General features: G+C 33.8%; 1 protein-coding gene across 6 annotated transcripts in view; it reads right to left on the bottom strand.

Annotated features, from left to right (window-relative positions):
* DOCK7 (dedicator of cytokinesis 7) overlaps positions 1 to 12,943 on the bottom strand; it is a 444,028-nt gene that overhangs the window by 162,357 nt on the left and 268,728 nt on the right. For all 6 annotated transcript variants that reach the window (XM_077149435.1, XM_077149436.1, XM_077149437.1 and 3 more), the window contains 2 exons: positions 12,617 to 12,786; positions 11,498 to 11,652 (listed from right to left, as the gene is read on the bottom strand). In XM_077149435.1, the coding sequence (XP_077005550.1) occupies positions 11,498 to 11,652; positions 12,617 to 12,786 (325 nt within the window). The remainder of the gene's footprint in view (positions 1 to 11,497; positions 11,653 to 12,616; positions 12,787 to 12,943) is intronic.

Here is a 12,943-nt window from a genome sequence, read left to right as displayed (position 1 = left end):
ACTTAACAAATTGTACATAATTAGACATACACATAACCCTGCAAACCAACAATTGAAGAATATGTACTCTTTGCAACTACATTCTTTTCAAACGGAAATCTTACAGACTCAGTTCTCTGATCATGTAAGTAGGTCAAAAGCAGAAGCAAAAGGATAAATAGAAAATTCCTATTATGGAAATTAAAAAATAAAACACTTTGTTAAACAGCCCAAGGGCCTAACAGGAATTCATAATGATTTTAGAAATATTTCTGAGTGGTACTACATATAATCTGTGGTATTTAACTAAAACAATAATTAAAGGTAAATTTTTAGGCTTAAAATACATATTGAGGAAGAAAGGATGAAACTAATAAGATAGGCAATCATCTAAAAATTTTAGGTTAAAAAACCCTAAAATGGTTCTTTATAAAGAGATTTATCACATTTTTGATGAGACTGATTAAGAAAGATGAAAAAGTTATGAAAAGTCAGCCACATAAATGAAAAAGTTTACACTACAGATGTTCCAGCCATTTATAAAATCATAAAGGATATCAGGAATAACTTTATATGCCAAGAAATCTGAAAAACTTAATGAAAAACTACTAGAATAACATCTATCGAACATAATGTAGGAATAGAGAAGTTGAATGGTTTAGTAGTCATTGAAGAAATTGAATCTTAAAGAACTTTCAAAAACACAAATTGCAGGCCCACATGGCTTCATTTACAAGTTCTCCAAATGTCTGAAGAAACAAATTCCAATTTTAAATAAGTGCTTTCAGAGAATAGAAGGGAACACTCTTTAGATCAGTTTAATTGGTTATCCTAAACTTGACACCAAAACTTGAAAAGAACATTATGAGAATGATTTAGTTTATTTCATTTCTGAACATAGATGCACAAATTCTAAACAAAATATTAGCAAACCAAATCCACCATTATACAATCACAACAAAGGTGGGTTTAATTGAGAAACTGAAAGTTGATACAAGATTTTCATGATAAAAGTGTAAAGGAAAAAACGTCAGGCTAAATTATTAAAGGATCATTTTGTTAAAAGTATTAAACAGTTAACAAAGAACTGAAAAATTTCCGCGTGAAAACTAAGGGAAAAATAAGAACTGAGAGAGCAAAGGAGGAAGCAAAGTTGTCAATTGAGAGTAGGGATGGGGAACAAGTTAAACTAGGATGAGATAATACTGGTTTGGTATTACCAATCAATAAATATTCTTGAAAAGCAGACTGCAAACAATAAACAAAAGCAGACTTCCCAGTGGAAAACAGGAAAAAAATCTCAATGCCCTTCTGCAAAGATAATCCAAATGGTCAACATGCATAAGAAAAAGTGCTCACTCTCAGACCTTCAAGGGCTAAAAGCTAAAATGAGATACAACTATAAATGACTAGACTGACAAAAATTTAAGCCTGACAATTCTAAGTGCTAAGGAACAGGTAAAAGAATGAGAACTCTCATATTATAGGTACATAATATGAAATATATATTGACACAAACCCTTTGGAAAAATATTGGGGTAGATACACACATTCAGCAAATTCCATTCCTTGGAATATACCCTAAATGAAAATATACATGCATACAGGATATAAGTAAAAGTACATTTGTCAGACTGCTATTTGTAAGAATCAAAAATCAGAAACTACTCATACATCTATCAATAGAAAGAAAAAATTAATTGACTTTATTCACACAATGAAACATCAGAGAGCAAAGAAAATGAACTGAATTTTAGCTACATAGAACTGGTTGAATATTAAGAACATAATATAAAAACAAACTATAGAGTTGAAGGATACATATTTAGATAGTAAACCTATAAACAAAACAAAGTAATTACTTTATTAGTCAGGATATTGGGTAGCTGGGGGTGGGAGGTAGTTGTGGTTGAGAAAGTACATGGTAAGGATTTCTGGAATGTAGACAATTTTCTATATTTTTGTCCTGAGTGGTAACCGCGCTCACTTTATAATATTTATAAACTTCTGCATATGTTTCATATGTAACTTTAATATATATATATTACATACATATTTTCAACTTTATATATATATTTTTCAACTTTAATATATATATATATTTATTGTTAGCAGTATGGTGGAGGTCACATTTCATTCTTTTTCCATGTGACTATCCCATTATTGCAGCACCATTTGTTGAAATTTTTTTGGCAGGGGGATGTGCATGGGCCAGGAATCGAACCTGTATCTCCCACATGGCAGGCGAGAATTCTACCACTGAACTATCCATGCACCCACAAGTTTATTATTTTTCACATTAGAAAAGTTTGAAAATATGAAAAGTAAGATTAACAAAATTGAGAATAATGGTGATTTTTGAGAAAATGAAGGGACAGACTGAAAAGAACAGACGTAGAGCTTCAAAGGTATTTTCAATGTTCCATTTGTAAAGCTGGGGTAGGTACACTGCAGTTTGTTCTATTATTATACTTTGTGCATATACTTTATATATATTTATATGATGATAATTTTACACAATAAAAATAATTATTAAAAAACATGCAACTTCAACGAGCAGTCTCACCACCCTACCCCTCTCTACGTGGGACATGACTCCCAGGGGTGTGGACCTTCCTGGCAACGTGGGACAGAGATCTTGGAATGAATGGAGACTCAGCATCAAGGGATTGAGAAAAACCCTAGAATGAGCTGAGACTTAGCATCAAGGGATTGAGAAAACCTTCTCGAACAAAAGGGGGAAGAGGGAAATGAGACAAAGTGTCAATGGCTGAGAGATTCCAAACAGAATCGAGAGGTTATCCTGGAGGTTATTCTTATGCATCAAGTAGATATCATCTTGTTATTCAAGATGTAATGGAGAGGCTGGAGGGAACTGCCTGAAAATGTAGAGCTGTGTTCCAGTAGCCATGTTACTTGAGGATGACTGAATAATGATACAGCTGTCACAATGCGACTGTGTGATTGTTTTAGTTTAAAGGCTAGTGATCAATGAAAGCAAGGGGTAAGGGGTATGGTAGGTATAATCTTTTTTTTTTTCTTTCCTGTGTTCATTTTATTTCTTTTTCTATTGTCTTTTTATTTCTTTTTCTGGATTAATGCAAATGTTCTAAGAAATGATGAATATGCAACTAAGTGATGATATTGTGAATTACTGATTATGTATGTTGCTTTATTTTCTTTATTTTTTTAATTAATAAATAAATTTAAAAAAAGAAACTAAAACACGAAAATAAAAGAAAAAATCACAGGGAAAAAAACATGCAACTTGACTAGACTTTGATCTAGAACAATGGACTCTAAAGTCAGAGGCCTCCATATTCGGGGTCATATTTTATTTGGTATGAAATCTAGGTAAGTTTGTTCTTGGACAAAGCAGGAACTCACATTATAAACTGAAAAAAAATTATGTTTCACTTAATTTTTAGCTCCATAGTTCCTGCCTCAATTCTAGGCTCAAAAAAAAACCCACTTGGTAAATCTTCCCTGAAAGAATGAAATATACTCTCATGAGAAAAAAAATGTAATAACCTTAAGATGGAATAAAATAAGCAAATTTATGTCTCCATCTCTTTCTCTACACTGAAGAAGTTTTAGATAAGGGTAAATGGCAAAAGGATAGCCATATAGATGTATGGAATGGAATTGAGAGCCCAAAAATAAATCCTTACACATACAGTCAAGTGATTTTTTAACAAGGTGCCAAAGGAAGTTGAATGGGGGAAAAGAGTAGTCTTTTCAACAAATGGTGTTGGGACAACTGGGTATCAACCTGCAAAAAAATAAAGTTGGAACCCTCCCTCATTTAAACTGGATCAAGGACTTAAATATATAGTCTAAAATCATAAAACTTTTAGAAGAAAACAAAGAAGCAAATGTTTATGACTTTGGATTTGACAAAGGATCCTGAGCAACCAAGGAAAGCATGAGCAACCAAACAAAAAAGAGATAAACAGAATTCTGTCAAATTTAAAACTTTTATGCATCAAATGACGTTATCAAGAAAATAAAAAGAAAACTTACATAATGGGAGAAAAGACTTCAAATTATATATCTGATAAGGGTCAAGCATGAAGAATATATAAAAATAATAATAACTCAGTAACAAGAGAAATAACCCAGGGTAAAAACAACAACACAGACAACACAAGAAAAAAGATTATTTAACGTCATCAAAATTAAAAACTTTTGTGCATCAAAGGATGTTAAGAAAGTGAAAAAACAACCTATAGGAGAATAGGAGAAAATATTTGGAAACAATGTATCTAATAAAGGTTTAAAACAAAAAATTATAAAGAACTCTTACACTCAACAACAAAAAGAAAAAAAAACCCAATTTAAAAATAGGCAAAGGACATGAATAGACATTTTTCCAAAGAACATATACAAATGGTCAGTAAACCCATGAAAGATACTCAACATCTCTAGCCATTAGAGAAATGCAAATCAAAACCGTAATTATCATCTCATACACACTAGAATGGCTATTACTTAAAAAAATCTGCAAATAAATGCTGAAAGAATGTGGGGAAATAAGGACCTTAGTACATTGTTGCTGGAAATGTAAAATGGTGCAGCTACTGTGGAAACAGTTTGGTGCTTCCTCAAAAAAAGTAAACAATAATACTACCACATGACCTGGCAATATCAATTTCCGGGGATGTACCCAAAATAATTGAAAGCAGGGACTTGGACAGATATTTGCAAAATCATATTCATAAGCAGCATTATTCACAATAGCCAAAAGGTAGAAGAAAACCAAAAGTCTCTCAATAAATGAGTGGATAAGCAATACGTGGCATATATATACAACAAAATATTATTAAGTCATAAAAAGGATGAAGTTCTGATACATGCTACAACATGGAGGAATCCCAAAGACATCTGTTAAGTGACAGACACAAAGAGACAGATATTGTATAATTTCAATTATATGAAATAACTAGAATATGCAAATTTATAGAGACAGAAAGTAGAGTACAGTGTACTAAGGGCAGAGGGAGAAGGAATGGGAAGCTAATGTTTAATCAGTGCAGGTTTCCCTTTGTGGTGATCGGAAAGTCCTGGTAATGGACAGTGGTAAGGATAGCATGATATTGTAAATGATTGATCCCACTGAATTACACGTATGGGGTGGTTGAGGTGGGAAAGTTTATATTGTATTTATGTTTCCACAGTAAAAGAAAAAAAAAAAGACAAGAGACAATGATCATTAAACACAATACATGATCCCTTCAGGAGAAAATACACAAAAGGACATTATTGGGACATGAGAAAACACTGACATTTAGACTGTGCGTTTTATATCAATGTTAAATTCTTGAACTTGATAACTGTACCTAAGATGGTTACATAAGTAAATATTTTTGTTCTTAAATATATATATAAATGGAAGTTATCAAGTGTCCAAAAAGCATGTTCAAAGAATCTATAACCAACACATAAATATCTAGAAAACAGGTAAGTAGACAGAAAGACAAACGGATGGATGGAGGTATGGACAGAACGATACAGCAAATGTGGCAACATGTTAAAAGCTGGTGGCTCTGGATATCTAGGTGGTGGGGAGGGTATGTTGGAGTTGTCTGTATGGGCTTTGTATTGTTTTTGCAACTATCATGAAAGATTTTAAAAAGTATTTCAAAAATACAAAGTTTTAAAAAATGGCAAATGATTTGAATAAACTTTTTTCCAAAGAAGAGGTACAAATGGCCAAGAGAGCATATGAAAAGATGCTCAATATCATTAGTCATAAGAAGTAAAACAAAACCAAAATTAGATACCACTTCATGCCCAGATGGGTAGCTATACTAAAAAAGACACATAATAACAAGTATTGGAAGGATACGGAGAAATAGGAACCCTTATTCTTTGCTGGGGGGAATGTAAAATGGTCACAATGAAAAAGAGTTTAGCAGTTTCTCAATATTTTAAATCACAGAAATGGTACATAACTCAGCAAATGCAGTCCTACTTATCTACTCAAGAGAAATGAAAACAATGTCATAATGTTTGTATATGAACCTTCACAGCAGCATTACTCATATAAACAAAAATGTGGAAATGATCCAAGTCGCCAGTAACTGATGAGTGGACTAAAAAATGTGGCATATCTATACAAGAGAATACTATTTTGAAATAAAAAGGAATGAACTATAGATACATATATGATGAATTTGAGACTCATCAAGGGTAAATCTCAAAAAAAATTAAGTGAAAGTAGTCAGACGCAAAAGATCACATATTCATCCTTTCTTGATAAAACACTTCAAAGGGTAGGAATAGAAGGGAAATCCCTTAACATGATAAAGGGAATATATGAAAAACACACAGCTAATATTATACTCAATGGGGGAAAGAATGAAAGCTTTCCCTACAAGATCAGGAACAAGACAAAGATAACCACTGTCACCATTGTTATTGAACACTGTGCTGGAAGTTCTAGACAGAGTAATTAGATAACAAAAAGAAATAAAAGGCATTCAAATTGGAAAGGAAGAAGTAAAACTCTCACTGTTTGCAGATGACATGATATTATAGGTTGAAAATCCTGAAAAATCTACAGCAAATCTACTAGAGCTAATGAATGAGTACAGCAAAGTGGGAGACTACAAGATGAATAACCAAAAATCAGTAGTGTCTCTGTACACTAATAATGAGCAATCTGAGGAGAAAATCAAGAAAAAAAAATTCTATTTACAATAGAAATCAAAATAATCAAATATTTAGAAACAAATTTAACTAAGGATACAAAAGACCTATAGACAGAAAATGACAAGAAATTGCTAAAAGAAATCATGAAAGACCTAAATAAATGGAAGGGCATACCATGTTCATGGATTGGAGGACTAAATATAGCTAAGATGTCAAGTCTACCCAAAGGGGTTTATAGATTCAATGCAGTAACACTAAAATCCCAACAACTTACTCTGCAGAAATACAAAAACCAATAACCAAATTTATTTGAAAGGGCAGGATGCCCCAAATAGTTAAAAATATCTTAAGAAAGAAAAATGAAGTGGGAAGCTACAGTGGTCAAAACAGCATGGTCAACTGGCAAAAAGATAGATATACTAACCAATGATATCAAACTGTTAAAATAAATAGACCTCTTATCTATGGACAATTGATCTTTGATAAGGTGGTCAAGCCAACCCAACTGTAATAGAGTACCCTCTTCAATAAACGGTGTTGAGAATTGGGTATCCATCTGCAAAAGAATGAAAAAGGATCTATATCTCATACCCTATACAAAAATTAACCACAAATGGATGAAAGACCTAAACACTAGAGCTAAGACCATAAAAGTCTTAGAAGAAAATATGGGGAAATATACTATAAACCTTATATTAAGCAGTAGTTTCCTAGACCTTACACCCAAAGCATGAACATTGGAAAAAGAAATTTTTGCCCATGTTTTAATTGGGTCATTTGTCTCTTTGTAGTTGAGTTGAAGAATCTCTATATATTCTGAATACTAAAGTCTTATATAAAGTCTATATAAATATCTACATAAATGGGAGTTCCGCAAAATTAAACACTTTTGTGCAATCAAAGAACTTTGTCAGGAAGATAAAAGGCAGCCCATGTAATGGGGCACAATATTTAGAAACCACATATTAGATAAGACTTTAGAATATATAGAGATTCAGAATATATAGAGATTCTTCAACTCAACTACAAAGAGACAAATGACCCAATTAAAACATGGGCAAAAGACATGAACAGATACATCTCAGAAGAGGAAACAAAAATGGCTAAAAGGCATATGAAATGATACTTTATACATTGAGTATTAGGGAAATGCAAATCAAAACCACAACGAGGTATCATCTCACACCTACTAGAATGGCCATTATCAAAAGAACAGAAAATGACAAATGCTGGAGAGGATGTGGAGAAAGAGGCACACTTATCCACTGTTGGTGGGAATGTGAAATGATACACCTGCTCCGGAGGGCAGTTTGTTGTTCTTCAGGAAGTTAAGTATAGAACTGTCATATGTGCTGGTTTGAAAGTATCATGTACCCTAGAAAAGCCATGTTTTAATCCTGATCCAATCTTGTGGGAGCAACCATTTCTTTTGGTCTTGATTCAATACTGCAGGTTGGAAAATTTTTATTAGATTATCTCCACAGAGATGTGGCATGCCCAATTTTGAGTGTGACCTGTTCATTAGGTGGAGATGTGATTTTCACCCATTCTAGGTGGATCCTGATTAATTTACTGGAATCCTTTAAAAGAGGAAACATTTTGGAGAGCACCAGAAATGACAGAAGCCTCAGAGCCTCAGAAACGTCGCAGCAGAGCTGACACAGATGAAGACACACAGAGAACAGAGACATGGATGCCTGGAGATGCTTGAAACCCAGCTGATGTTGTTATGAGATGTTTAGCAAGCCAGAACCTGGAGAAAGTCAAGGGAATCCAAGAGATGAAAGCGAGCCCTGGAAAAGTAAAGTGAAGACCCGCACAGGAACAGAGGCTGAAAGCAACGGGGCCCAGGAGCAGGGGACCAGAAGATGCCAGTCATCTGACTTCCCAGCTGACAGGGCTGTTCTAGACCCACCAGCCTTTCTTGAGTGAGGATAACCTCGTATTGGTGCCTTCATTTGGACACTTTCACTTCCTTCGAACTGTAAACTTGTAACTTTTTAAATTCCCCTTTGTAAAAGCTGTTCCAGTTCTGGTATATAACATTCCAGCAGCTTGAAAACTAACACAGATTTTGTACTAGAGAAGTGGGGTGCTGCTGTAGTTTGTAATAGCAAATATGTTGGTATAGCTTTTAAATGGATGAGGAGAAGATTTTGGAAGAGTTGTGAGGAGCTTGATAGAGAAGGCCTAGAATGCTCTGAAGAGATGCATGTTAGAAATGTGGACTCTAAAGATACCTCTGATGAGGCTTTAGACGGAAATGATGAACATGTTCCAAACTGGAAGGAAGGTGTGCCAGTTGGAAAGGATCATGTACCCTAGAAAAGCATGTTTTAATTCTGATCTATTTTGTGGAGGAAGCCATTTCTTTAAATCACTATTCAGTACTGTAGGTTAGAAACTTGACTAGATTATCTCCACAGAGATGTGACTCGCCCAATTGTGGGTATTAACCTTTAATTAGAAGGAAGATGTGACTCTACCCATTCTAGATGGGTCTTGATCAGTTCACTGGAATCCTTTAAAAGAGAAAACATTTTGGAGAGAGCCACAAGAATCATGAAAGCCCACAGAGCCAGAGACCTTTGGAGATAAAGAAGGAAAACACTCCCAGAGGAGCTTCATGAAACAAGAAGCCTGGAGAGAAAGCTAGCAGACGTCACTATGTTCACCATGTGCCTTTCCAGTTGAGAGAAACCCTGAATGACATCAGCTGTCTTAAACCAAGGTATCTTTCCCTGGATACCTTAGATTGGACATTTCTAAAGCCTTGCTTTAATATTGGATCTTAGTACAGCCTTAGAATTGAAAACTTGCAACTTAATAAATTCCTCCCTTTTAAAAGGTGTTCTGCTTCTGGTATATCAAATTCTGGCAGCTTGCAAAACTAGAACAGAAGGCATTCCTTGTAGAAGGAAGGCAGAATTTGAGAGTGATGAACTTGGATATTTAGCAGAAGAAATTTCCAACCTAAATGTGGAAAATACAGTCTGGCTGCTCCCTGAAGCTTATAGTAAAATGTGAGAGGAAAGAGATAAGTTGAGAACTCAATTCTTGGGTACAAAGAAAGAAGAAATTGGTGTTCTGGAAAATTCTGGACTTCGAGAAAGTGAGACCCCAGTGAACAGGGCCCCACGTGAAGATTTATCTGAGCATGGACATACTCCGCCATAACAGGAGAAGTGAGGATTGGTGATGGTGTTATCCAGAAAGGATTTGTGGAAAGTCCTTTTGTCTGATAGGGATGATCCCAGCATAATGCCTAGAAAACCAAGAGTGTTATGGGATTTGTTTAAACAGAACTACTACAAGTCTGGACTAAAAAGGACAGAAAAGGGAAAAAGTGAAAGAAAAATGTCTTCAGAGGCAGAACCACAGAGACTAAGGTCTGGGGTCCCCTACTATGTGGGACATGACTCCCAGGGGTATAAACATGGGACAGAATTGCCGAGATTCTCCAAGGCCCGGCATCATGTGATTGAGAAAGTCTTCTTGACCAAAAGGAGGAAGAGAGAAATGAGACAAAGTTCCAGTGGCTGAGAGATTTCAAACATAGTGAGAGCTTATTCTGGATGTTATTTGTATGCATTATATAGCTATTCCTTTTTAGTTTATGGTGTTTTGGAGTGCCGGAGGGAAGTACCTGAAACTGTTGAGCCGTGTTCCAGTAGCCTTGATTCTTAAAGACAATTGTATAATGATATAACTTTTACAATGTGACTGTGAGATTGTGAAAACCTTGTGTCTGATGGTCCTTTTATCCAAGGTATGCAGAGATGAGTAAAAAATTACGGATGAGAAATAAATTAATAATGGGGATAAGGGGTAAAAAAAACTGGGTAGATGAAAATACTAGTGGTCAACAAGAGGAAGGGGTAAAGCGTATGGGGTGTATGATTTTTTTTAATTTCTTTTTCTGGAGTGATGCAAATGTTCTAAAAATGATCATGGTGATGAATACACAACTATGTGATGATACTGTGTGCTACTGATTGTACACCATGTATAGACTGTATGTGTGTGAAGATTTTTAAATAAAAATATCTTAAAAATAAATAAATAAAATTAAATTAAAAATGAAAAAAACCCCACATATTGTATAATTCCATGTATGATTAGTTGCTGCCTACTGGTAGTAATAGGGGAAAATTTGGCTCTTAATGGGCAGAAGGTTTCTTTTTCAGGTGTTGGAAATGTTCTACAATTAGAATGTAGTGATAGTTGCACAATTCTCTAAATATACTGAACACCACAAACTGTATCTTAAAATGGGTGAATGTCCTGCTATGTAAATATATGTTAAGTTGTTTCTTTAAAAAAGTTACCAAATAGGTCAGCTTCCATAAATATTACTGCAGTTTTTGAAACAAAGTCATTTAAAATCTTTAGATCGTCACCTTGCTTATTGGCATATTGCTTTTCCCCAGCCTCACTTCCTTCCCTCTTTAAAGGAGGAAAAGTGAGAGAAAGTAAATATCAATATTTTTAAAATTTAAATTTTAAATTTTAAAATTTAAATTTAAAATTTAAAAAATCTCAACTGCTAAACAACTGAAAATATTCCTTTTAAGGATAAAGAACAAAATGGATTAATAAAAATAAAGAGTAATGGGAGAGGTTTAATAAGGTAGTTTTCAAAGTTCTGAATGACAGAATAAAGGATTATTTTATACCACAAATGTTAAAGGTCTTAAAATAACTTGGTATACGATAGGTAATATTCTCTGAACCTTAGATGTTTCCATATAAATGAAATTCAGAGCACTTTCGCATCAGCTAACATAACAACCTCAGGTATTTAAGGATGCATCCTTGTGGATATTTGTCTTTCTAGAAAATATTTCTTTACGATTGTTTTTACCGTTGATGCGAGGAGGAAACTGCCGGGTCTTGTCAGTTGAGGAACTGATGTTCCTGCAATTGCCATGGCAACTGTCTGACTTATCATGTTTCCGCTTTCACTTTCGTAATCATCAGTAGCCACACAAACTGGTCTTCCTCGCTGACTGTGACTTTCTGGAGAAAAATATTTCAAAAAATTAAATAAAATTACAGTCAACTCAACTAACAATTCTTGAGCATGCAATTCCCTTTCCTATTCTCCATTATTCTTTAAAAGAGAAATCTGCTAACATGTAATATTTACCATGATTTATTTCTATTTTGTAAGTTAATAAAAGAATATTTTAACCACTTACTCATAACTATAGTTGTATTTATGATTTTGTAGAGAACTCTAACTGGCTAGTAAAATAAGACATAACAATACAAACATTTCTTTCTTCAAGTAAGGAAACCCATTTTAGTGAGTAAAATTTTAGGAAACTTACTGAACTATAAATCACCTTAAAAGTAAGGAGTTGGTTATATTTGTCTCACCTGCCATCTGTGTCTCTTAGCACATACTAGGTACTCTATATATGTCTGTTTTTGTTTTAATTGAACTGGAAGTAATTTATCCGGTTAACTGTTAATTTAATGCAACCTACAATGCTTTCTTTGTGGTAAATCAAAGAATGTAAATAAATTATAAACATGCAAAGTCAGAGCAATAAAAGTTTGTGGTTTCTAGTTTAAAAAAAGCAACAAAACTCCAATTCATTAATTCAAAGTTAGCAATAAACACAATTCTTGATATTCAGGTGAATGTTAATTCCAATTAAATATCCAAATATTACTGAGACTGATGGTGATAGACATCACTACACACACAATTTCCTTAAAAAAAATAGGTATAGAATCACTAAAAAATTTTATTTTAAAATCCACTAAAAGAACTACTTACAGGAATTTTGCAATGAATTCTCTCACAGTCAAAAGTTTCTCAGTAATGTGGTTTAGCATTTCCAGGTCACTTTTATCAGTGTACTTTAAATTATATTTGCTTTTCCTAAAATAAGATGTTTATCCTTGGGAGATTTTCTAACACTTTTAAACATCGGTCTTTGTCATTAAAATATATCTTGAATATGCTAAATACCTGTAAAATCATAAAGCTGAGGTACAGTTTCCATAATAATGCCAATCAGAGGTAGATACAACATGGCCACCCTGGCCTTTATCTGCGGGTCAGAGAACCGTGGGTCTGAGTCGTGACTGGATAGTAAATTGTGTACCATACTGATGACTTTCTTATGCAATCCAAACAGACTATTTAAAAAGAAGAAGAAGAAGAAGTAGAAGTGAGGCCACGAGATCAGTTTACATCTTTAAAGCAAACATTATGGCATGGTACTAAATGAATTTTGTTCAACTTCTTAACTTTATCATATCTTTTCATGTATTCCTATGCAACATTTCTTATTTT

Source organism: Tamandua tetradactyla, chromosome 2 (assembly GCF_023851605.1).
Source record: "Tamandua tetradactyla isolate mTamTet1 chromosome 2, mTamTet1.pri, whole genome shotgun sequence".
In the NCBI taxonomy this organism is placed as follows: domain Eukaryota; kingdom Metazoa; phylum Chordata; class Mammalia; order Pilosa; family Myrmecophagidae; genus Tamandua; species Tamandua tetradactyla.
Note: the sequence above shows the minus strand (reverse complement) of the source record. Positions and strands in the feature narration are given on the sequence as shown.